Below are 25438 nucleotides of genomic sequence, written 5' to 3'. Positions count from 1 at the left end.
ATTCCGCGTTTTTGGAGGTGCGGTCTCTCTCCGAGGGCCCAGTATTCGCCGTGCATTTTGACCTCGTTTTACTCAAACAATCAATAAAAATTACGTAAAATGTGGTAAGAAAAACCAAATGATTATTTTTTGCGACCACACAATAAAACATATTGAAAGACGTGTGAAAAAAAATATTGAAAGACGTATTTTATTGATATAATTGAGTATTTTATTTTTATAATTAGATTAATAAAATATATTGATATAATGATATAAATTTAATAGCTTTATTTTTAGTGTAATAAATATAGGGATCAGTATTAATTTTGATATAGATATAAATGTGTTTTGTTGTGGGATCCATTTAGAAAATAAACATGGGGGCATGAGTTTTGTCATTCCCTCAGTTAGTCTCAATAAAAATATAGCTAGCAAATTGGCTCAATTGGAACGATTTTTTCTTCATGCTCCAAAAATTGAGATAATAAAATTCATCCATGCCCCCCTAAATTGCCTCATTATAGTTGCTCTAACCGATAAAAATTTAGCTGATTGGTAATCATTTCCTGAAATAAATAGGTGACATGCTAGAGAGTATAAGAAAATCTAACACAAATAAAAAAAAATGTATGGGTTTTTTTGGGCTTTTAAGACCCACTAAGTTTTATGGTAAAAATTGAAAATGAATTTACTGTGAAAATTAAAATATTATAAAAGTAAATAGGCTTGGCCCAAAGGCCTTAGCAACTGAAAATGAGACTAATGGGCTGGGCTTAAGCAGCCAATTAAGGCCCAAGTCTTGACATTTGATTGAAAGATACAGAACCAGAGTCTCAGACTGTGGTGAAGGAAGGCGGGACTCGGGAGCAGGAACTACACAACTCCGCCAGAACGTGATCGTCCTCTAGGTATCTCACTTATCTATTCTTCTTAATTCATTTTCTTTTGGTTGTTTTACATTTGAATGACAACAGAGTGAAGGGAGTTCGATTCTTTGCTTTTCTTTTGAGTTTGATTGTTCTCGTTGTTGTGGTGATCGTCATATTCATGAGTAGCTGATTGGACAGTGTTTTTTAGGGTTCCTAGAAATCCATGATTCCGTGTTTGGCAACCGAGAAAATTTTTTTTCCATGATTTTGTGTAAAGGTAACTGAAGCTTGAGAGAAGATATTTTTCTCCGGACTTATATTATTAAACTTAATGAACGAATGCAGATGTTTGTAAGAGGATTGATTACATGACTTCTGAATTATATGCTATTGTTGGTCGGTTCTTCCACAAATTTATTTGATCTGTTAATTTTTTGTCTTGCCATGGAAAATTTGAATTTGCAGAACCATGATCTGACTCTTAACCTGTTCTGTATTATTTATTGTGTTATTTTCCATGGGCTTCTTAGGTTATTTTCTTATCAGATGAATCACATCCAGTCACTGGTTATTTTTGGTTGTAATTCTGGCCATTCAGAAGAGAAAAAGATTGCTGGTTTTTGTAATGCTCAGGAAGCTAATGCATAAACAGTGTGGATGATTGATTGTCATCCAAAATGCTACACTTTTATTAGGAAAGGGTGTTGTTCCGTCGTTCCCTCAGTTTTAACATCCTTCAAGGGTTGGTGGGAAATAAATAGAAAGATTAGGATCCATGGCAACCACCACCTTGTTCTTGGAGGCAAGTGTGGAGATGTGATTCCTTTGATGAATGGAGGTCCATCGTTAATTCGTTATGATGATAAAAATCGTGTCTATGAATGAGTTGGATGGGATCAAATGGTATTGCCATTGCCCTTCCATGAACGGATACTACCTATTGTCAGTGCAAAATTTGTAATTCTTTTTGCCTTTCTCCCTTTGCTTCATTGATAAAAGTGCAGTGGTGTCACATGTCTTGGACTTGTTGATCAAAGAAAGTTCTTTAATGCCAGTGTTTGAATTTTTTTTGGCTAACCTCAGAGACTTCTAGTTCAAGATGCGAAAAGATGGCACAATGGTTACTTAGGTCTCTGCCCGGAAGGCCGGAATTATAGGGAGTTATTTTCTTCTATTAGCATAAGCTCTATTAGTTTTCCTAGTTAATAAATACAGTACAGCTCCCTGTCGCGCGTGCAAGTGCTTCCTCATGCTCGAAACATTTTAAAAGAACACGAGAGAATCAAAACATGAGAGAATCTGCATGCTCAAGAAAGATGATTTTGCTCCCACAACAGAACAGATGGTACAAAAGACTTAAGTAGGACATTGGAATTGCTGGTATTTCACTTATTAGATGCGTTGTTTAATCTCTCAAAGAATGCGTCTAAGCTTTGAGTCATATGCCCGGAAGACATACATATAAGTAAACTTGAACGTATCGAAATATACTCTTGACTTGTAAAAGAAGATTCTGATACTGGAAAGTGGAAACAAATACGTATCAATACAGATTCTCTTGCTTTTGGACTTCTCTCTAACAGTGAGAAACATGTTCCTTGCATTTTATCTCAATTAGTGAATCTTTTATCTCTTGATATTGCTATTTGCTGTTCATCTCAGAGCATACAAGATGTAGAGATGCTAGGTGTTCCAGTGTTTTTCCATTGTCCTAGCAGTTTGTCTCAATTCATTAATCTTCTCTCTTTTGATATTGCCATTTGCATCAGCCAGTAAATTTTTTCGCTCAAAGAGATGAAATGATATATTGTAATTTGGCGTTGTGTTCATGCAGGACTTAAAGGTACAACAGAGGAGACAATCTGTAAACGCTGGAAAACAAAAGGTATAAAGAGCTCCATTCGCTTTCCGTTAAAATAACAAAGGTTATTGCAAAGAGGGCTTCGTATTCTTATTCTATCCATTGTGGGATGTATCATGTATATGAAAAAGTATTTGTCTGATCTTTATCTTTAATTGAATTTGTGCTTTTCTTTCCTGAATTGGGGTTACCAACCATTTTATATTGCTTGATGATCGCTTGAATGAGCAAGTGATGAATTGGTATTGGGATATGATTTATATGAAGCTGCAGAGGGTATGTAAATCAAATAACACCAACTTGTTCCTCGTGTCTTAACTGTGTCCTGAATTTTGGAACGGCTTGACTATTGGTACCCCTCTTTTTTGTTATATAAACCCCCATTGACATTGACAATTGATTTGATTGACCTTGATTAACAAAAAATAAGGATATGATATAAAATCTGACAATTTTCTTGTCTAAATTGTTGCTGACTACGACTACTCCCCCTTCTTATTGTCGACTCCGACTACTATCACTTTTTTCTTGATTTTCATTTTAAGATTTTTTTTATGTTTTTTTTATTTTTTACTTCTGAGTTATCTAATTCTAAAAAATTTAATGAATTATAAATGGAATATGTCCAATCATAACCATCAAGTAACGGGACTGTTTGGAAGAGGTTTTTTACTAGTATTTATACTACTTGCTAGTATAAATGTTAGTTACCATCCAAACACTATTTTTGTGCACATATGCCGAGACATTTTCATCAACATTTTATACTACTTTTACAATGCTATTTATATGAAGCATTTCCCTAGCATTTGCATGAGAATTGTCTATTTTGTCCCCATTAAATCTACTTATTCCCATTATACCCCTGTGATTGTCAATTATTAATTAATTATGTTAGATAAATTAATTATATTTATTTTATTTTAATTAATTATCTTTATTTTATAAATTAATTTTTATTTTTAAGTACATTTATATGTCTATATTACAACTAAAATGCATGTTACCCCTGCATGTAATTTATTCAATATGCTACATATCACAAATGTTAACGGTAAAAGTTCAACCAAACACCTACCCAACATTCAAGCAACATATCTGTTATTAAAATTATCCAGCATTTCTGCTACTTTACAAATGCTCTAGCAAACTAGCCCAACATTTCGATACTCAAACAAATGAGGTAAATTATAACACTGTGATTTCAAGAGGAAATATAAATCGTCTACACTTAAATAAATGCTTCTAGTAGTTTTGTGTACGACATAACCCATGCAGCTGCGCAATCTTATATGTACCTAAACCATTAATGGGAGACATTGGGCAACCGTTTGTCAAGATAACTTGGACAAAGTGATTATTGTTAACGAAACCGATAGTGATATAAAAAATTATATTAAATTTTTTTTTTCATTACATTTTATTTCATATGAGATTATATTTAAGGTGTATTTTTAATTGGCACCCCAATATTTAGTAAATACACCCAAAATTTTGTTGATATCTGTGCCGATACTGTCTTGGTCTGTTGCCTTTGTTTTATTTTTATAACCACAAGCATAAAAATGTTTCAATATACACATAAATTTTCATTTTTTATTTGCATTTTATGTTAATATAAATTTATTTTATTTTTATTACTACGAACATACTTACCTACCAGCATTATCATCATATCACTGTACCAAAATATCTGGACCACTCATCAAACACACACTCTCTCTCTTCTTCTTCTTGACTTCCCAAGAATAATAACATCACACGGGTTGGTCAAAAATTCCACTCACCCCGTGTGCCCACATTGGCCTTGGGGAGGGACCCAGATTGAATATATTTGGATTGATCAGAGAGCTAGGAATTATAATAGATAAGAAATGGGGGCCACGTCTAGTCATTGTTGGTGTGTGAGTAGTGAAATACTTAATAATGTGATGTGGCAGTACTAGGATCTTAGGTTAACAGTGAGATCAGTGCATTTCTGTCTCTTTTTACATAAATTCAAATCATGAAGCTCCAATCCCGATAAAAGGGGTGTAGGAAGTAAAAATAGGGGGTGCGTATAGCAGGACCCATTTTGGAATATCTTGCTTCATCTTGGGTCTTTCTTCAGGAGCTAGACTTGTTTTCCAATGATTCGATTGATTTTTCGATTCATGGCCTAAATCTAGAAGGTAAGTTGGAAGTTCACTGTAAGTGTAACAGCCAAAGAATGTGATACAAGAAGCAATTCTTCCACCAAATGCTGGAGGAACTATCCAGATTTTGTTACTCTCCTGATTTAGCCAATAGCCAGGGTCTACTTGATGTCTCTTGATATGGCATATGGGAACCCTGTACCCATGAAGGCCCAACACAGGATTGTCCATTGCTCTGGGCCTGGAAACCCCCCTCTTTCCCCTTTGTTTTTGCTTCACTTGTTTGTGTTCTTCCAACCAATAGTTTGTTGACACGCTTTATTGGATTGGTGAAACGTTTAGGACTACAATTAAGAATTAATAAAGTTTAGTCAGCTAATTGGGGTAGCCCGTAGCCAGGCCTTGCCTTTTTCACGGTTGCAAATGTTGTAGCTTCAACATTTCATCAAAATAGACAATCCACCAGGGTCATATCTAACATGATCAATGCCCTACACTGTGTTTGCCCTTAGAAAGTGAGGGCAGTAACATGCTCTTTGTCGGGAATTTTGTGTTACCAAAAAGACTAATGAAATTAATTATTTATTTTGAATGGGTAGCACTTGCATTCTGGCTGTCTTGAACTTGAAAATGGTGCATGCCAGCAAGGGTGAACTTAGTCTCCCGAGCATATGGAATGGAGTCGAATTTATACAGAAAATAATATAATAAAAAATATTTGTGGGGTTTGAGGGAATTTTTTTGAATTATTTATTAATTATATATTCAAAAGTATGAAAAATAACATTGACAAAAACTAAACAAATTATGACACATTTTATAATTAAAAATTCAAACAATTATGGAATTCCGTCTTAAATTATGAAAGGAATAAAGGATATAAATAATGGGCCTTTAAAATTAAAAATATAATAGTAAGATGAACATTATTTGTATTTTGTTTTTGATTAAGTGCACCGCATTAATTCTTTAAAAACACACTAGAGTGTAGTGTAGTGTACATTGTAAAAAATGGGGTGCAAATAATGTTTATCAATAATAATAGCTTACAATACTGAGCTCATTTTATTGGGCCCTTTTAAAATACATTAGTTATAATTTACAAGACCAAGCTCATTTATTGATAAACTATGGGCCTTACTAGCAATTTACAAGATTAAGCCCATTTGTTTTTGGTCAAACAAAATATTTGAATACATATTAGTATTAGTGGAGTCAAAATCAAATTTGATATATATCTATATGAAAAGATTTGTGGAGTCAATTGACACACACTTCCCAAGATGTGAGTTCGCCCCTACATGCCAGAGGTGAAGCTTAAGGTGGTCATCTATGTTTGTTGTACATTTTGTGGGATGGTGCTAAGCTTAATATTTAGGGTTTAGGCAAAAACTTTGACGGGTCAACAATTTTCGACATTAAATTGATTGGAGTGATCCAATTGTTAAAATTCAAAATATTCAATGACTTAATTTGAAACATTTTTCTTTCGATGATCTAATTGTAAATGTCTCTATTTGTTAGTGTGACATATTTAAACTTAACCCTTTATTTTTTTCCGATCAAAAAGAGAACTAAGAAAGGAGACCTTACCAAACATAGGCAAATTAGATATTTTATTTGGTGGTGATTGGTGATTGGTGATTTATGGTGAAGACTCCCATCCAAATACATTGTCTATATATATACATACATATATATATATATATATATATATATATATAGACGCACACACACCAACCAGTGATGTTCCATCATACAAGTCTAATTCTAACCCCATTTTTCACGTGCAGTTCTCATTTTTGCAGCAGAGAGAGGATCCTGAGAGCAAATGCCATGGATATTTTTTGCTGGACAACAAAAATATATGAAATTATGTATTTTGTTGATGTGATTGTATTGGAAGACGTGTTTTGCTGATGTGGTTATATAGGGATACATGTTTTGCTGATGTGACTGTATTGAGATGTTGTGTTTTGATGTAGTTTTGTTGTGGATAACATAGAGACATGAAATATTGGTGGCCTCCATGTTGGGTGGGAATGAACAATGTATAGGAATTTTTAATTTGTTGATGTCACTATATTAAGAGACGTGTTTTGCTGATTTGATTATATTGAGAGAAGTGTTTGGCTTGATTTTTTTGTGTAATAAAGGTGAGGCCCAGTATTGATTTTTGTTGGGTCATTAAAAATAACTCATAGGGATTGCTCTAACAGATCTATATCTTTCTCGATTTTATAAATTGCAAGCAAATGGCAGAATCCACTACTGTTTGTGCCCTTTCACCCCCCATCATCAATGTTGTCATCCAGAACTTGCGAGAAAACTCAAAGGGAATATAGTCTTTATAGAGTACTCCAAGAACCTTTACAGAGGATTCTTCCCTAGGTTTTCTTATACAGGGGGCACTAACAGAGGTGCAGGTCTGTTGTCACTGATTGAAATCCATGTGTTTGATCACAATGGATTTCTTGTACGGGAATAACTAGCAATTGTGAAGGGGGGCAGCAGAAAGTGGAAGCATGCGGTTTAACCTTCAAATCTTCACTCAAATGTCAAATCTTCTTAGTAGGAGTGCACATATTGTAGATTACGTGTTATCAACGGCTGAGATGATGAATTTGATCACGGTAACTCTTAGCGCAAGCGGAAGCTCGTGAGTTCAAGTCTCATGTGTGTTTTCATTATTGCAATTTGCAAGATGAGCCATTGCTCAGTCCAGCATGTGTGAATATCATCCTGCGTTATCTTCCTACACTGAGGCTTAACCCAGTTGGCAAAAAAAACCGACTCAAACACTACCTATAGGGCATCCAATCCATTTAAAATTCAAAAACTGATCGTATAGGTTTTGGAAACGATTTTTGTTTTAATTTTCAAATCCATAATGGTTTAGGATCAAGTTTGATTTTGGGTGTCAGGTTTAGGATACCCGACCCGACCCTATATGCTTAGGGCTTAAAAATAATAGTAGTGCGAATTCTGGTGAGGGGGTTTGAACCCCTCACCTGTACAAGAAGATGCCTTAAGTTAGACACTTAGGATAGGGGTATATATTAAGTATGTTATTAAGAGTTTTGGAACGGTTCTGGTTTTGAAAATTTAAATGGTTTTCTAAACAGTTCTGGAACAATTTTGGTATATGATAATTTAAATGAAAATGATTTTGGTATTTCTTAAATGGAAGGGTACCTAATCCTTTGTCATTCCTATCCAGGTCTTAACTTTATTAGTGTTGTCCGATAGGTAGATGGGTGTGTTTCACGTTATAAAAAAAAATTGCTCGCTGAATGTTAATATAGAGAGTCGAACTTTGGTGTCCAACCAACTCATTCGTTACTGGGACGTTGTTACTCTAAATATCTGTTTTTACTAGTAACCTCTCTGTAATCGTAAAAGGAGGACCAGTTGAACAGGACTTCCATGATGAGATTGTATGTCAAATTGATACGTAATATATGTATATGTATATGTGTGTGTATATATATATACACACACAGAGAGAGAATATTGGTCCCAGATAATCTTCTAACATTATTTTGTATGTTTTGAGAATTTACAGGAGCCAATTCAATTAAATGGCGTGCATGCACAATGCCAAGTTTGGCTTGGCTTTTCTCTCATTGAGAAAGACTACTCAACCGGCCAAGATTGGATGAAGATCCATATATCTTTGTCTTGGTGTACAACATCTTTGGCAAATCTCCACTTGGTAGAGTAAGAATCCTGCCCAAATCACTTTCATAAACAAAAAAGACCATGCATGGTTTCTTAAAGTCCATGTGTTCTTTTCCAATATCGCAAATGCTATTTCCCCTACTCATAAAAGGTTCAACTCCATCAATTTAGCCAATCTAATCTTCCAACACAAACCACAAATATATATATATATATAGAGAGAGAGAGAATCAAATAAAATGCCATGAGGATTAGGGCATATTGTTGATGATAAGTACAAATTACAACCACTCACACACAATGTGGACCATAAAGGGACTCATCACATGAGATGATTGAAGAAAGAAAGAAGGCCATGCCATACTAACACATTGCACATATGCAACTGCCCTCACCACCACAATATTATTTGTCATCAAAAAAAAAAAAAAAAACACTTACATATATGTAAACGTAATAACCTTGATTGGAAGGCAATCATGACGTATATGGTCCCTCATGTGATGTCCTATATGGTCCCTCATGTGATGTCCTTGAATCTTGATGACACTTATGATAAAAGATTCAGATCCCAGTTATCGCAATTGCTGCACATGATTTCATGTGTATTATGTGGGGTATGTGAAGTCCACGAATTCACTTGGATTATGTACGTCCAACTTAGCAGTTGGGATAAGGGCACTTGCAATTGTGCAAGTGCTAATGTCCTCAATAAAATTAATCTTAGGTCCCACCTCTATTACTAAAAAAGTCAAGTCAAACACGTATTCTAATACAACTACATCAGCAAAACACATATTCTAATACAGCCACATCAACAAAACATAAATTTCTATACACTTTCCCTTCCCACCCAATATGGAGGCTAACAACATTTCATTCCTCCATATTATCCACAACAAAATTACACCAAAACACAAAATATCAATACATCCATATCAGCAAAACACTTCTCCCAATACAGTCACATAAGCAAAACACGTTTCACAATACAGTCACATCAATAAAAGACAATATCTTTGTTAGTCCAATAACACTTTACCATTACAAGTGTCCTAACCATGATACCAATTATTGGGATTTTTATTATTTTTGCCTTGATAAACGTGTTAATGGTTATCTTGCTGGCAAATCACTAATTTGTCCTTGGAATATGTTAAAACAGATGTCAAGGATGTTAGAGCAGATATTCAGGATGTCAAGGAGAATAATCGGGACACACAAAGTTGACTGAAGATATGTTTGTCATGACATTGATTTGTCCACATTAAGCCGTCATTTTAGACTAGGAAATGTCCATATGTGTAGGCCATCATGGCCGTCATTTTAGATTAGGAAATGTCTACATGTGTAAGCCATCATGGCCGTCATTTTAGACTAGGAAATGTCCACATTAAGCCGTCATTTTAGACTAGGAAATGTCCACATGTGTAGGTCATCATGGCCGTCATTTTAGACTAGGAAATCTCTACATATGTAGGTCATCATGGCCATCATGACCTTACTTGTATATGTACCAGCACATAGACGAAGAAGAAAATAACAACACCAAAAATCCTGTGTTTGTCCCTGTTTTCACATGGTATCGGAGCAGGTTCAAGAACACACCACATAAACAAAACCAGCAACAAACCATCTTCTTCCATCACTACCAACAGCACCAATGGCCAAGAACAACGACGACACTCCAGAAAAATCTGAGATGACCAAAGTTCAATCACACAAGTATGACGACCCAAGCAATCCTCTCTATCTTCATCACTCGGATCAACCTGGTCTTGTCCTAGTGAATCAAACACTAAATCAAGACAACTACTCTCTTTGGAGTCATGCGATGCTCATGGCTCTCATTGCAAAGAACAAGGATGGTTTCATTAATGGGACTGTGACTAAACCACCTGCAGAGTCCGTAGTGGAGATGAAACAATGGATTCGATGCAACCTTCTTGTCAAAGGATGGATCCTCAACACAATATCACCTGACATTGGACAAAGCGTCATGTATAATGAAGACGCGCACGATCTTTGGAATGAGTTGAAGGATCGACTTGGCCTTTCCAACAGTGTATACTTATTCCAAATTGAACAACAAATTCATGATTGCCTACAAGGTAACATGACCATTGGTGAGTACTATACTAAATTGAAAAGTTTATGGGATAAGCGAGATGCTCTATGTCCTATGCCATCTTGCAGTGGAGATATCGCCAAGACGCTACTGCAGTACCAACAAACACAACGTTCCATCAAGTTCCTCATGGGACTCAATGAGGTCTACGCAGCCGCACGTGGACAGATTTTACTCATGGAACCTTTACCTCCAGTCAACAAAGTGTTTTCCCTCATTAACCAGGATGAAAAACAGCGAGTCGTATCATCCCAAGTCTTGGGAAAGACACCGGAAGCAGCAGCCTTTGCTGCCAGGAATAGTTTCAGTTCGGCTGAAAAGAGATTCTCGAAGCAAAACAACAATGTGCGTTGCCACCGTTGCAATCTCATGGGGCACACTGCTGAAGACTGTCGTGCACACCTCAAGTGTGAATACTGTGGTCACAAAGGACACACTGTTGATATTTATCGAAAGTTGAAGCGAGCCAATAATCACGGTGATAGGAACAACCAATCCAATGTCAATTCCAATTTCCGCTCAAAGGCACATCATGTTGATTCCCAATCAGAAAGAACTGATACACCATCCACTCCTTACAATCTCACGGCAGAACAATATCATGATCTCATTGCCCTCATAAATCACAACAAAATTGGAAACATGGCAAGTCAAGTGAGTGCAGCCACCACCATGAGCAACATGTCAGGTAACAAAGTTTGTGCAAACAATTTTATTCCAGATACCCAATGGATTTTTGACACAGGGGCCACCGATCACATGGTATGTTCACCGACCTTTCTGACCACCAAGACACCAGTCCTTAACCAACATGTACATCTACCCAACCATGCACTTGCTCTTGTAACACACATCGGGACCATCCGCCTTTCAGATACATTCGTTCTCTATAATGTACTCTGTGTTCCTTCATTCAAACTGAATTTAATTTCCGTAGCCAAACTTGCTAAGACCTCCTTATGTTGTGCAACGTTTTCTGATACATCTTGTTTTGTTCAGGACCAACGATCGGGGAAGATGATTGGGATGGGAACTGAGCGCAATGGGCTTTACTATTTGGACGTTTCGAAGATATCTGGGTGTCACTCTGTCTCCACAGCAGCCTCAACTTCCTCCTATCTCTGGCATCAACGTTTAGGTCATTTGTCCAATAAAAGCCTACAAGCTATTTCCTTGTCTACCAAGAATATTGATTTTTGCTCTATTGATGATTGTGTTATCTGTCCCCTTGCCAAACAAACTCGTAAACCTTTTCATTTAAGTTCTATTACTACAAAAATACCATTCGAGTTAATCCTTGTTGATATTTGGGGGGGCTATCACATTCCAACATTCAATGGAGACAAATATTTCCTTACCATTGTTGACGATTTTTCTCGCTGCACATGGGTTTACCTTTTGCATGCCAAATCAGATGCACGGAAATTCCTTGTTTCATTCATCAATTTTGTTGAAACACAATTCTCATCTTGCATCAAAATTATCCGTAGTGACAATGGCCCAGAATTTTCAATGCAAGATTTTTTTTCTAACAAGGGAATTCTACATCAAACCAGTTGCATTTCCACTCCACAACAAAATGGAGTCGCCGAGCGCAAGCATCGCCACCTTCTAAATGTTGCCCGTGCACTCTTGTTTCAAGCCCAACTTCCCAAAACATTTTGGGGGGATTCCATTCTTACAGCTGCTTACCTTATCAATCGGACACCCACTGCTGTCCTTCAAGGTAAAACGCCATATGAAATTCTCTTCAAGAAACCACCCTCCTATATGCATCTGCGCGTATTCGGTTGCCTATGCTTTGCCTCCACACATCACCATCGCCCTACTAAATTTGATGTCCGTTCCATCCGTTGCATATTTCTTGGATATCCATATGGGACAAAGGGGTACCGAGTCTATAACTTAGAAACTGGAAAGTTTTTTATCTCTCGGGATGTCATATTCTATGAACAAATATTCCCTCATTCCACTTCCGCTGCCATTTCTCCCACTACTTCACCTTTATTTCCTTCTTCATCCGATACTTACCAAGAACCCCATCCTTCTCATGCAAACATCCAGCCACCGACACTTCCTATTCATGAGCAACAACTACATTCCTCTCCTACACCTGAACCTATTCCACCCAACACCACCACATCAGAATCTACTTCCCTACAGTCTCTGCCTTCCACTCGATCACAACGCCCAACTCGTGTACCCAGCTATCTCCAAGACTACCATGTAGAAGCTTCATTGCCCGCTCGATCTCCACCAACATCAACCTCTTCATTGGCTGGACATGCAGGTATTTATCACTCCCTTTCTCATGTTGTTTCCTATAATCAGTTGTCTCCCTTGTACAGAGTTTTTGCTACTTCCATCTCCGCCATCAAAACACCAAACACCTTCTCCCAAGCAGTTCAGGATCCTCAATGGCGTCAAGCTATGGATCAAGAACTTCGGGCCCTTCAAGACAACAATACATGGTCTCTACAATCCCTTCCCCCACACAAGAAAGCCATTGGATGCAAATGGGTCTACAAGATCAAACTTAATCCTGATGGTACTGTTGAACGCTACAAAGCACGATTGGTTGCCAAAGGGTACAATCAAGTTGTCGGCTTTGACTACCGTGAGACCTTTGCCCCAGTTGCCAAACTTGTTACAGTCCGCATTCTCCTCGCTGTGGCAGCCACCCAACACTGGCATCTTCGCCAACTTGATATCAACAACGCCTTTCTTCATGGTGATCTCGAGAAAGAAGTTTACATGTCTTTACCTCCGGGATTCGGACGAAAGGGGGAGACTCGAGTATGTAGATTACACAAATCTTTATACGGATTGAAGCAGACCTCTCGTCAATGGTTTATTAAGTTGACTACTGCACTCAAATTGGCTGGTTTCTCTCAATCTAAATCAGATCACTCATTATTCATCCGAACCCGAGGTAGAAGCTTTACTGCTTTGCTTGTTTACGTTGATGACATAATCCTCACAGGAAGCAACTTACAAGACATCGAAGAGACCACAACCGATCTCATGAGACAGTTCAAACTCAAGAATCTCGGTGCATTGAAGTATTTTCTAGGAATAGAAATTGCTCGCTCCAACAAAGGGATTGCAATTTCACAGCGTAAATATGCCCTTGAGTTACTGGAAGATGCAGGTTACCTTGGTGCCAAGCCAGTTAATACTCCTATGGAACAGAATTTGTCACTTAGCAAGAATGAAGGAGAGTACATCAGTGATCCCACTTCCTACCGAAGACTAGTTCGAAGATTGATATCCTTGACGATTACTCGACCGGATCTGGTATATGCTGTTCATATACTTAGTCAGTACATGGACAAACCACGTACTCCTCATCTGGAAGCAGCTCACCGAGTGTTACGTTACATCAAGCAGGCACCAGGACAAGGAATTCTATTTTCAGCAACCAGTCTCATGCAGATTAATGCTTATTGTGATTCAGATTGGGCAAGGTGTCGTGACACAAGGCGCTCAACTACGGGATATTGTGTCTTCCTTGGACATTCACTAATCTCTTGGAAAACCAAGAAACAACACACGGTTTCACGATCAAGCGCAGAAGCGGAATATCGCTCGATGGCATCAGCATGCTGTGAGATAACTTGGGTACGATACATTTTACATGACCTTGGTATTAAACATTCACAACCAGCTAGGCTGCATTGTGACAACCAAGCAGCCCTACACATTGCATCAAACCCTGTGTTCCACGAGCGAACCAAACACATAGAAATTGACTGCCACCTTGTGAGAGAGAAGATTCAAGCTGGATTGATCAAAACTTTCCATGTTCCAACTTTGAAACAGCCGGCAGATATTTTTACCAAATCAGTAGGGATTTCACAATTCTTGGTCTTGATTAACAAGTTGGGAATCATCAACATTTATTCCCACTTGAGGGGGAGTGTTAAAACAGATGTCAAGGATGTTAGAGCAGATATTCAGGATGTCAAGGAGAATAATCGGGACACACAAAGTTGACTGAAGATATGTTTGTCATGACATTGATTTGTCCACATTAAGCCGTCATTTTAGACTAGGAAATGTCCATATGTGTAGGCCATCATGGCCGTCATTTTAGACTAGAAAATGTCTACATGTGTAGGCCATCATGGCCGTCATTTTAGACTAGGAAATGTCCACATTAAGCCGTCATTTTAGACTAGGAAATGTCCACATTAAGCCGTCATTTTAGACTAGGAAATGTCCACATGTGTAGGCCATCATGGCCGTCATTTTAAACTAGGAAATCTCTACATGTGTAGGTCATCATGGCCATCATGACCTTATTGTTTAGTATTTTGCATCATCATAATGTTAGAATGTAGATGATTTTGGGAAAAAAAAATACTTGTAAGCATTAAATCCTAAATACCAAACCCTAAATCTCAAATTCTAAACCCTATACACTAAACTCCTAAATCCTAATAACACAAAAAAAAAAATATTTTTAGGGATTTGGGGCTGTAATTACAGCTGATTACAAAAAAATAACTACAACCCCACTTTTTCCCCAAATGACAATGTCACTCATCCCAACTGATATAAAGCCTGGTTGGCAAAACTTTGTTTGGTCCGAACGATTGAATTTGTTTGACTCGGATTATACCAAGTTTGAACATAAATTATATGTTCGAAATCCCGGGACCAAACACAATTTTTGTCTGGTTTAAAACCAGGTTCAAACACATAAATCTTGTTTGGTTTAAGTGTCCAGATCCTAACCCAGATTAAGTTATTATCAGATTTACTTGTCCGGATTTAAACCAATTAGGGTATGGTCAATTAATTATGTCCGAAATCCAATCTAAGTTAGGTCCGAACATGTAAATATTTTGTAAACATGTGATGTTGTCTGACTCGAAACTAATCCGGAGGCTGGAGCCCGTTTCTTGCCACCCCTAATATATATTAATTATGCTCAGTATGCGTGGTTTGTAAACTATTGTGTAAGTTTGATTGGTTTATTCGGTGCACATTCAAAAATAGTGACTATGAATTCCATCGTTTTCTTCTTTATTTTCTAATTATGAAGTTAATATGTAGGCTCATTGAGTTAACTCAATGAGCACCCAAAGCTAGTGACCATGAATCCCACCATACACAAAAAGAGGGCCATCTCACACCCATCATGTGAATTGCACGTGTAGAAATACACATAAAGAGAACATTTTTTTATGATGCATGAACATTTATGATGCATGCATGTAAAGGACAAGCATATAGAGAATAGTCAAAATCCATTAGCGACGATGATAAAATTTAGGAAAGAAATTGTCTGATCATGGATTCTCTGGAAATTCTCTCTCTCTCTCTCTCTCTCTCTCTCTATATATATATATATATATATATATATATATATATATATATATATTATGGGTCCATGCATGTTTTGTATAATATTATTCATATTTATCAACAAATATATTAAAAAAATCATATGCTTAATGATGCAAAGTTTGGGGAAATCCAGATATGGTTGGCTCTATTAGAGTCGCTAGTTATTTGAGCATGCGTGCGGCAGTTGTATCATTTCGATAAGTTCGCATAAAACTGTATAAGTAGTGTTTCCTTTCCATAATATTCCTTATATATAGTGGAAATTATATTCTTAGGTCTTAAACGTATACGATTTGATCGAACCAAAATAAAATAAAATATAATCAATAATGATAACGTATTTCATACACTTTTTTATGGTATTTCTTTTTAGTTTTGTTGATTTGTTGTTGGTTCATAAATCTAGTCTACAATCTATGTTCTGATAAATATATAAGGAATACACAAGGTTTCTTCATCACACCGTCTCTTATGGAGATAAAATCTTATTCTTCTCATCCAACTGTCGTGAATTATTCACAAAATCAATTCTGTTGGTGTGTTTCAGCGACACATATTTGGTACAAAGTGATGAGGCTCCTAAATCTGGTGGAGATGGTCTTTCTTGATGAAGGGAAAGTCAAAAATCTCGATCTAATCCATATAAGTTGTTTTGCTTTCTATTTTTGTTTAGTCTGTCTGGGTTTAGCCAGGACAATATTAATCGGGTACATCTCCGTGTTTGTTCTTCGGTTTTGTGATTCTTCTGCTAGTATTTGTAAATTCTTAGGTCGCTAACATGACACTAGGTGTAATGTTTGCTTCTATGGATTAAAGTGTTAGGGTTTAAACCCTTTATAAAAAGAGAGAGACATATATAGGTGCGTCCATATATTTTATGGAAGTTCTTGCAGGGAGACTAACCTTAAAATGGAAAAATAAAAAAAGAAAAACCCATGTTTCTGTCATAAAGTGTCTAGTACTCAACGTGTTTGCAACATATGTTAATTAAAACCGAATCAAATTAAGCATCACCTTTTAGGTTGTTAGTATTTAATTCGTGATGGAACTTAAAAGTATATATTATTATAAGTTCCAGTTTTTTTGTGTGTGGAAATCTTGATGATCAGTCGCTGTACAGGGACCTAAATTCGGAAGGAATAAGATGGTGGAGTAGTGAGTTCAGTAGCTACTATCCAAACAAGTCCCTCAATGAATTGTGTTCCTCATGAATGAAGGGTCATTCATTCAACAAGGACCACTTTGATTTTGATACCCAAACTGTAATTTTCCTATTATTTATGATAAATCATTTGTGGATGCAGAAATCGGGTTTTCTTACCCTGGTATTTTAATCCAACTAAGGTATTATAAACTTTGAACCTGCACGAATTTATCCGGTTCACTGACATTTCAATCCAGTTGTGCGCTTTAGACCCTCCTAAGATCAGCACGTATTTATTTGAAAAATATTATTATTTTCTCACATTTCTCACTACTAGAACTCATAAATTCTTTAGTTATAAAAAATGTCTAATTATTTGTTAAGGGATGAACTTGAGTTTATAAACCACGCTCGGTTGGTTTTTCCAACCAAACCGATGTGAGATTATGATTCTTAACAAGATCGTCCTAATTGATTAATAGATAGACCTCCCTCCACATAATAAACTTAAAAAAAAAACATTGAAGAAAATATAAAAGGAGCTTATAAGATGCCTTTTTATCCCTTCTCAAAAAACAAAGCCTTTTTAATCACGACTTTCACGACCCAAGATGAGGCTTTTTGGTTCATAAGCAGACGCGTTAACTAATGCTCTCAGAGAGAAAGAAAGAGATTTGCATGGTCCACCACGTCATTGAAGGCTCCCAAAGTGTTGGATCTCTCACGAGTCTTACGAGTAAACTCTTCTTTACAAATAATAATAATAATAATCAACAAATTTTTTTGATTATTCCAGAAAGGCAAAAACTTTAATGTGAAAGGCAAAGGCCAACGACAGACTCGAGAGGCAAACCAGTAGAGAGGGATATTATTCACCTACGAACAGAGCCACAGACGACCACCACCTTTTTCTTTACTCTCGCACCAGACCCACCTGTTACCTGTCTTTTCTCTTTTAATCCGAAGCAGCTGACCTGTTCCATTTCCATTTGAGACTCATTGATAATATGACTCATCTTCTATGCTCTTTCTTCAGAAACTCTACAGCCTACAGGTTTCAGATAAGCTGGAATATATATATCTGGAGTAATAATAATTTCAATTAAAGATGCACTAAGTAGCAGTCTAAATCACACTACCTAAATAGCAAAACTCTTGAGATTTCAGGGTTTCCGTGAATAGATTACCTGCTCTGACTCCATCAGCATCTGCGCGTGCATGGGGACCTCATTTTGGTCCTGGATCTTATTATTTTCACATGTACATACAAATGACAACTTCCATCACACACACGTCCCCCCACCTCAACAACAGCTTTGATTATGACCTTCATGGGTTCCCTTCATTTATTCAATCCCTTAGACAAACAGCTCACAAACTATAACATTAATGATAGGGTTCCCAGCAGCATTTTATGTGCGTGGAGCTCACAAATTCAGTTGGATATTGTCCGTCCAACTCAGCTACTCAGATAACAATAGCGGACATCTTTATCATTTTCGACAAACGAAAGCATCGTTCCATAATCCAGTCAAAATACTCAACCTCACCATTCAAATCCAGCTTTAACGTGTCTCCGGAAATAATTTGCTGTTTTGTTCAACAAATGAGAGGAAGGTCGGCAGGAACTAATAAGGATAAAAATAAAATGTCGGTTGGGTAGATTCACGTATCCATACACAAGAGGGAATTGGATATATGGCGGGAATCCCACTTCACACCCTATGGTTCTGGTTTCCTTGCAGATACAAACAACCTAGGCTTTTGCTAAGGAGGAGCAGAGAGAATGTGTGCTATAAATCAATCAAATGGTTGTTGTTGAGAGGGGTTTGGCTGAAGTGTCATACCTCTCATCATAGCTTCCATATTGGTCCACGTGGCATCCACAAACTGAGAACTTCTCAAATCAACTACTGCTGTCTGGACTGTCTGGTCCAGTTCTGGAATTGAAATGAACACACCAATATATTTTCACTCCAAATCTGTCCTTCCAATTCCCTAGAGCCCTTCACTCCTCCACATCTATCGTTGATGGAACTTCCACCACCACCACCACTGAGCAACCACCATTGTCATAACCATCCTTTCACTACCTCTGTAATTCGTAGCTGCAGCTGCATTTCTGAAGAGATTCATGTCTGCCACTTGCAGTTTTGTCCTTTCCTTCTGTTTTCCGTGCCTAATTTACCTTTCTTGTTCAAACAAGATATGGAGGCATATTCCCAATCCCCTTTTTCGGTAATTTCATTTCCATTCTAAATGATGCACTGACTTGCATCAAATTTCAGCAGAATCCTCTCCAAGATGTCACTAGCAATTTTACAAACAGGAAAGGTGGTAAAAAGGAGAACCTTTAAACCCGTGTCAACAGTAACAAGTTTCACTATATAACAACCTTTGCCGAGGACTTCACCTTGTCAAAGTTTTAACTGCCTCTACTGTAGCCTTCCAGAATTCAAACACCCAAGATGTCGTTTTCCTGTACCAAAAACTTCTTCCAACGGTTCTGTATTGATGAATTCCAAATGGAAACTGTAACCCATAGTAGCTTCCTGTCTGAAGATCTCCTTCCATCACTAGGAGCTAGAATAAACCAAGAAACCAGGCTTCGAAGACGTATCATTTCACCTTTCAATCCCCGTTACAGGTGATTGTCATTGCCTTGATTTGCTCAAATAGTTTTTGAAGATATTATAACTGGTACTCATTCCCCATCTCATTTCAGGGCTTGGGAGATGTGGCTGATTGTTCTAGTAATCTACTCTGCGTGGATCTGTCCATTTGAGTTTGCCTTCCTGACTTACAAGAAAGATGTACTCTTCATTGTTGACAACATTGTCAATGGCTTTTTTGCTATCGACATCATTCTCACTTTCTTCGTTGCATACCTCGACAGCCACACTTATCTTCTAGTTGACGATCCAAAGAAAATTGCAATCAGGTGACTGAGGACTATGCAACATTTTTATCACACATTTCAGTTAAAGCAATAGTCATTATGATGCTAGTAAATATGATAAGCTCTGAACTTTATTCGTATCATTGCATTCGACTTACAGGTACATATCTACCTGGTTCATTTTCGATGTCTGTTCGACCGCTCCATTTCAGTCTATGAGCTTTTTGTTCACAGATAACAGCAGCGAACTTGGTTTCAGATTGCTCAACATGCTCAGACTATGGCGTCTGAGACGAGTCAGTTCACTGTTTGCGAGGTTCATCAAGCATTTCAAACCTGTCTTCAGTTTTCATCAAAATTATTTCTTTTGATGGAAGAATCACCTTACTCACTAGCTGCTTTCCTTTACTTCTTCAGACTTGAGAAGGACATCAGATTTAACTATTTTTGGTTACGCTGCACAAAGCTCATATCTGTAAGAGAACATAAAACTCAATTAATTTCCTTGTCAAAACAAATAAAATAGTTCGATATACTAATTTGTAGATTGGATCGCCCTTCTCTCTGGTTCATTCAGGTAACATTGTTCGCGGTACACTGCGCCGGATGTTTCAACTATTTTATTGCAGATAGATACCCTGATCCAGCAAAAACCTGGATTGGTGCAGTTAACCCAAATTTCAAAAGAGAGAGTCTTTGGGACAGATATGTGACCGCACTATACTGGTCTATTACAACACTAACAACTACAGGATATGGTGATTTGCATGCAGAGAATACCAGGGAGATGCTCTTTGACATCTTTTACATGCTGTTCAATTTAGGATTGACGGCTTACCTCATTGGCAACATGACTAACCTTGTAGTTCACTGGACGAGCCGGACCAGAAATTTTGTACGTCTCTCTTTCATTAATATCTTTTGCTATTCTGCTATGATTTTCACCTGCAAAGTGAATGCCATCAACGAACTTGACCCAAGATGCACAAAAATAGTGGGGGAAAACAATGGTGAATAAACAGCGGAATTGATAAGACCTCACTTAAACCCAAAACATGTTTGTTTATTTAAGTTATTCTAACCCTCAATTGAGCAGCTTAATTAAGAAACTTCCAGCAAGACCAAATTGTATCCAGAGTGTTTGCCAACCATCTTCATATTCAGGAGTTAATATGAGCATCATTAATAGCTTTCAATCCAGTCCCTTGACGTGAAATTTTTATTTCATTCAAGAAAGGATGCCTTTTCTAGTTTAAGAACTAAGACTTGTTTTGCTGCTATAGAGGGATACAGTGAGAGCAGCTACAGAATTTGCAACAAGAAACCAGTTGCCTCAGCGCATCCAGGATCAAATGTTGTCACATTTATGTCTGAAGTTCAAAACAGAAGGATTGAAACAGCAAGATACATTGACTGGTCTGCCTAAAGCAATTCGCTCAAGCATTGCACATCATCTTTTCTACCCTATTGTTCAAAAAGTCTATCTTTTCCAAGGAGTTTCTCATGACTGCCTTTTCCAGTTGGTAAGCCTTTAGAGAACACAGTCAACCTGCGCATCACATTTTAATTTTTATGTCAGTAGCTTTTCTTTCCCTCTTTTTTTATGAACACAGATTTTAATTTACTTCAAATATAGGGAACAAAAGAATCAGTGACATTCTAATAATTTATTTATTATATCTGCTTCCACCAGTGATTTTTTTCTTTTTTTTTAGTATAAGCTCATAAAAACTAACCGAATCAAAAAATTTCCATCCCCACCCCCGCTTTTTTTTTTTCCATTTGCTTTATTGATTCTCACAAATAAGACTTGTCTTAATGACTTTATATGTTGTGATTCTATAAAGTAATATCAAGCAATGGAAAGGTGACATTAAAAAGCATTATATACATGTGTATATCTACGTATCAAATAAAAACTGATTTTGTATATTACTACATATGGAACATGATGTATTTGAAAAAAAAAGGAAGAAAAGAAATGTTCTAATCATTCCTGAAAACGACGACTTTCCTATAACTTTATGAAATAAGACATAAATAGTTCTTACTGATAAATCACAGGACAAACTTAATTCCACAAACCATTATGAACTTTTGAGAGTCATAAATTCTTGGGAATATGAAATATTAAGAGTTGTACTATAGTTGTATTATAATCTAATCTCAGAATAAAGCTAATGCAATTTACTGCTCTATAAAAGGTTTCAGAAATGGAGGCCGAGTATTTTCCCCCGAAGGAAGATGTGATTCTCCAGAATGAAGCTCCGACAGACCTTTATATACTGGTTTCAGGAGCAGTGGTTAGTGGCAGTTCGTCTAATCTCAGAAATCATAATAAGTTTTTTGCAAGGGCTTTCTTTGGCCTTTAATTTTGACTGGGGCTGGTTTTTGGTCGCAGGATCTGATAGCCTATATTGATGGATGTGAAAAGGTATGTAAAATAACTTGAAACAATTTGTTATTTCTATATACAAATCACATCCTTCTGTGCTCAACAGGTTATTAGAAAGGCAACTGCGGAAGACTTGTTTGGAGAGGTTGGAGTTCTATATCAGAAACCCCAGCCATTCACCGCCAGAACTACTGAGATCTCCCAAATACTACGGCTGAACAGGAGTTCACTAACGAACACCATACAGACAAATATGGAAGATGGGCGTGTCATAATGAACAATCTCTTCATGGTAGTATATCATGTTAGAAAGCTTTTCAGATCCATAACATACTATTTTTGTCATTATTTTGCAACAAGTTATGCACAAGAGCTAATATTTTAGCCTACTCACTACAGAAACTGGAAGGGCTAGAAAGCAAAAGCTTTGAAAACCTAAACAGGAATCCAGGAATGAACCTTGGGGAATGGTTTGATGAAGGACTGATGGGAGGATGCTATTATTCAGCAAGAAGTCAAGACTATTCACATCAAGGATCATTCTCACAGGAAGTTGTCCGTGGACAGAAGGCTAAAGAAAAGTATGCAGCAGGCAAAGGTCAAAACTTTACTGCATCCCTGCTGGATGTAAATGAAACTGCTGCGGATGGTCAGACAGCACTTCATGCTGCCGTGCAAAATGGTCATATTGAAATGGTCAAGATTCTGCTAGATGGAGGGGCAAATGTAAACAAAACCGATGCTAGAGGATGGACCCCAAAAGCTCTGGCTGAAAGTCAAGGTCACAAAAGCATATACGAGCTCTTACTAATTTATGAAAATAGAAGGATGATGAAGGAACACAAAATAGATTTTGAGTTGGAAACGGAGGACAAAACGAAGAATGGTCAAAGGAAACAAGGAAGAAATGATGGCCCCAACTCTTTTCACTCAAATAAAGTAGCCACGAACTCTGGTGCAAGCATTTCTTGTTGTCTTGGTGACAAAGAAATCAATGAGTCCAAGAAGAGAATCACCATCCACGCAAAGTATGAAAAAAGAGGAGCAACAGCATATAAACAGGGAAAGCTAATACTTCTACCTGATTCATTAGAAGAGCTGCTTAAAATCGCCGGTAAGTTCTTTTGATCTCAGAAAGGCACTTAACAGTTTACCTGAATATTGAGAATAACCATAGGTTAGTCAAAAATAGATAAGCAGATAAATGCAAATAGACATACATAGTAACATACTGGAGAAAGATGAGACCTTTAAACAGGGGATCAGCCAATCATTGGATTTGAAGTATCTTCAATTCATAATGCTTTATCCAAGTATAACCCTTGCAACTTTGTGATTCTGCAGGTGAAAATTTTGGAGGCTACAAGTTTAGAAAAGTCGTCAATTCTGAAAATGCAGAAATAGATGATATTCACGTCATTCGAGATGGAGATCATTTGTTTCTCCTAGAAAATGACACTGAAGATAATGATTGCAATGTGACATAACAACCACTGAAAGTTTATGATATGATGACATATAGTGATGCTCATAACGGCTAGGCAATGTATGGCAATCTCTAACAAATAATTGAATTGATTACATCCGCCGACCAATATGGAGTTATGGACCTCCAAACCAATATAGTTAATGGAGCTTGATGATTCAAGAGTCCTAAAAATAAAGCGACAAAATGAAAGCAGAATCAGGATCATCAGGGGAAAATCAATAAAAATAAATAAATTTCTTTGCAGCCAAACACAGATGATCGAAGAAAACCTTCAACTAACTGCGTAACATCAAAATCTTTGTTGGTAGGTAATATCCTTCTCTTATTAGCCTCTACGAATACATGACAAACGCCAAATTTCTAATACTTCAAGTTTGTGCTACGACTTTGGTTCACTAACATTATAAACATCCTGAAACTACTCTCGATTTGAATGCTAAAACCCATAGATCTTATGTATTTAATTGTGTAATATTCGAGATATATACCATCCAATAGAACCACGGGAATTACCTTTCAGCAGGCAACTCTATGCTATGGACTTTGGATGCACAGCTTCACTGATATAAGAAACGGAGAATTCGAAAAGAACACCAGTAACAACGAATAAACATTCAATCCGCCTTGAAAGGCACAGAAAACCAGTGCACATTAAGAAGCTGCAGCAATTCACCCTGCAGACAAAGAATGACACTGAAGTTCCCGTACGTCAACACGGAGTTCGAACCATCATATTGACAATTCAAGACCCCAGATCAACAAAAGCCAAACAAAAGTATGAATCGACGTCCGTCAACCAGAAAAACTAGCACTAGAAACAACCGAAATTCGGAAATCAGTCATTGAACATGCAACCCAAGATCCACAATATAGCCTAGATACCTCAAATAAGTATCGCTGGCGGAACTTGGCGTTATCATAGCTTACATCTCGCATTGAATAAGGAAGCGATTTCGACATGCTCGATTGGACGATCAGCTAGGGTTTTCCATCCGCACATGATCTGCTCAGCTCGGGCCAGAGACTCGGAAACTGGCGCGAAAGTATTGAGAAGTAGATCGGTAATTGGAGGAGAAATTGAGAAGCCTAGGGCGAGAAAACTTTGATTGGGCAGGGAAATCGATTCGCTCCCGCGAATGGGACAAAGACGCTTCGAATTTCCACATTGAGCAACAGCTTTCTCTCGTTCTCCATTCACCACTTCTAGGCACCTTTACGGTCCGTACATGACCGTTGTAGCCACTAGCCAGTGTGTCCACTGTCCAATGATGTGACGAGTTTTCTTGGGGTAAAAATAAATATTTTTAAAAATGCGGAGGGGTCTCCTGGAAAATTGTTATTATTTGTAAACCCAACAGGCCAACTACGAATTTATGGGCCTACCGCTATTAGCAAGGGCCTTCATGGGCCGTAAGCTAGTCCAATTCAAAACCGTTGTGGGTAACCCAAGAGGGCGTACCATTAGCATCTCTATTTTTTTAATGGAGAAACTATCCAGCT

The 25438-nt window shown here is 37.3% G+C and overlaps 1 protein-coding gene and 3 long non-coding RNA genes across 6 annotated transcripts; 2 read left to right on the top strand and 2 right to left on the bottom strand.

Moving 5' to 3' along the window:
* The first annotated feature begins 807 nt into the window (after positions 1–807).
* On the top strand, positions 808–2889 carry LOC120002840. The gene is made up of 2 exons (XR_005469195.1): positions 808–890; positions 2686–2889. It is a non-coding gene; the product is annotated as an uncharacterized LOC120002840 (long non-coding RNA).
* Positions 2890–17754: 14865 nt separating this feature from the next.
* LOC119998060 lies at positions 17755–19607 on the bottom strand. Its single transcript, XR_005468185.1, has 2 exons — positions 18343–19607; positions 17755–18236 (listed from the first exon to the last, which is right to left on the bottom strand). It is a non-coding gene; the product is annotated as an uncharacterized LOC119998060 (long non-coding RNA).
* On the top strand, positions 19587–24408 carry LOC119998008 (potassium channel KAT1-like). Its single transcript, XM_038845279.1, has 11 exons — positions 19587–19802; positions 19881–20096; positions 20215–20370; positions 20472–20529; positions 20632–20949; positions 21338–21577; positions 22259–22357; positions 22456–22488; positions 22556–22741; positions 22849–23563; positions 23794–24408. Exons 1-11 carry the CDS (start codon positions 19624–19626, stop codon positions 23934–23936), a joined length of 2343 nt encoding a protein of 780 aa, XP_038701207.1. The 5' UTR covers positions 19587–19623; the 3' UTR covers positions 23937–24408.
* Positions 20390–25178, bottom strand: LOC119998038. Of its 3 annotated transcripts, none has more exons than XR_005468175.1 (6): positions 24821–25178; positions 24452–24612; positions 23698–23787; positions 23531–23603; positions 20914–20999; positions 20390–20527 (listed from the first exon to the last, which is right to left on the bottom strand). It is a non-coding gene; the product is annotated as an uncharacterized LOC119998038 (long non-coding RNA). The 3 variants fall into 3 exon arrangements; XR_005468181.1 differs by having other exon boundaries at positions 20395–20527; positions 20893–20999; XR_005468169.1 differs by lacking the exons at positions 20390–20527; positions 20914–20999 and adding an exon at positions 21396–21603.
* Positions 25179–25438: the final 260 nt, after the last annotated feature.

Source organism: Tripterygium wilfordii, chromosome 1 (genome assembly GCF_013401445.1).
Source record: "Tripterygium wilfordii isolate XIE 37 chromosome 1, ASM1340144v1, whole genome shotgun sequence".
NCBI lineage: Eukaryota > Viridiplantae > Streptophyta > Magnoliopsida > Celastrales > Celastraceae > Tripterygium > Tripterygium wilfordii.
This window is presented reverse-complemented; position numbering and strand designations above follow the sequence as displayed.

Bases quoted from the DNA above. Each gene is read 5' to 3' on its own strand.
- LOC119998008 (XM_038845279.1), top strand. From the start codon at position 19,624: ATGTCGTTTTCCTGTACCAAAAACTTCTTCCAACGGTTCTGTATTGAT. The intron at 19,803-19,880 runs GTGATTGTCATT...ATCTCATTTCAG, and splicing joins CCTTTCAATCCCCGTTACAG to GGCTTGGGAGATGTGGCTGA. The intron at 22,489-22,555 runs GTATGTAAAATA...TGTGCTCAACAG, and splicing joins ATATTGATGGATGTGAAAAG to GTTATTAGAAAGGCAACTGC.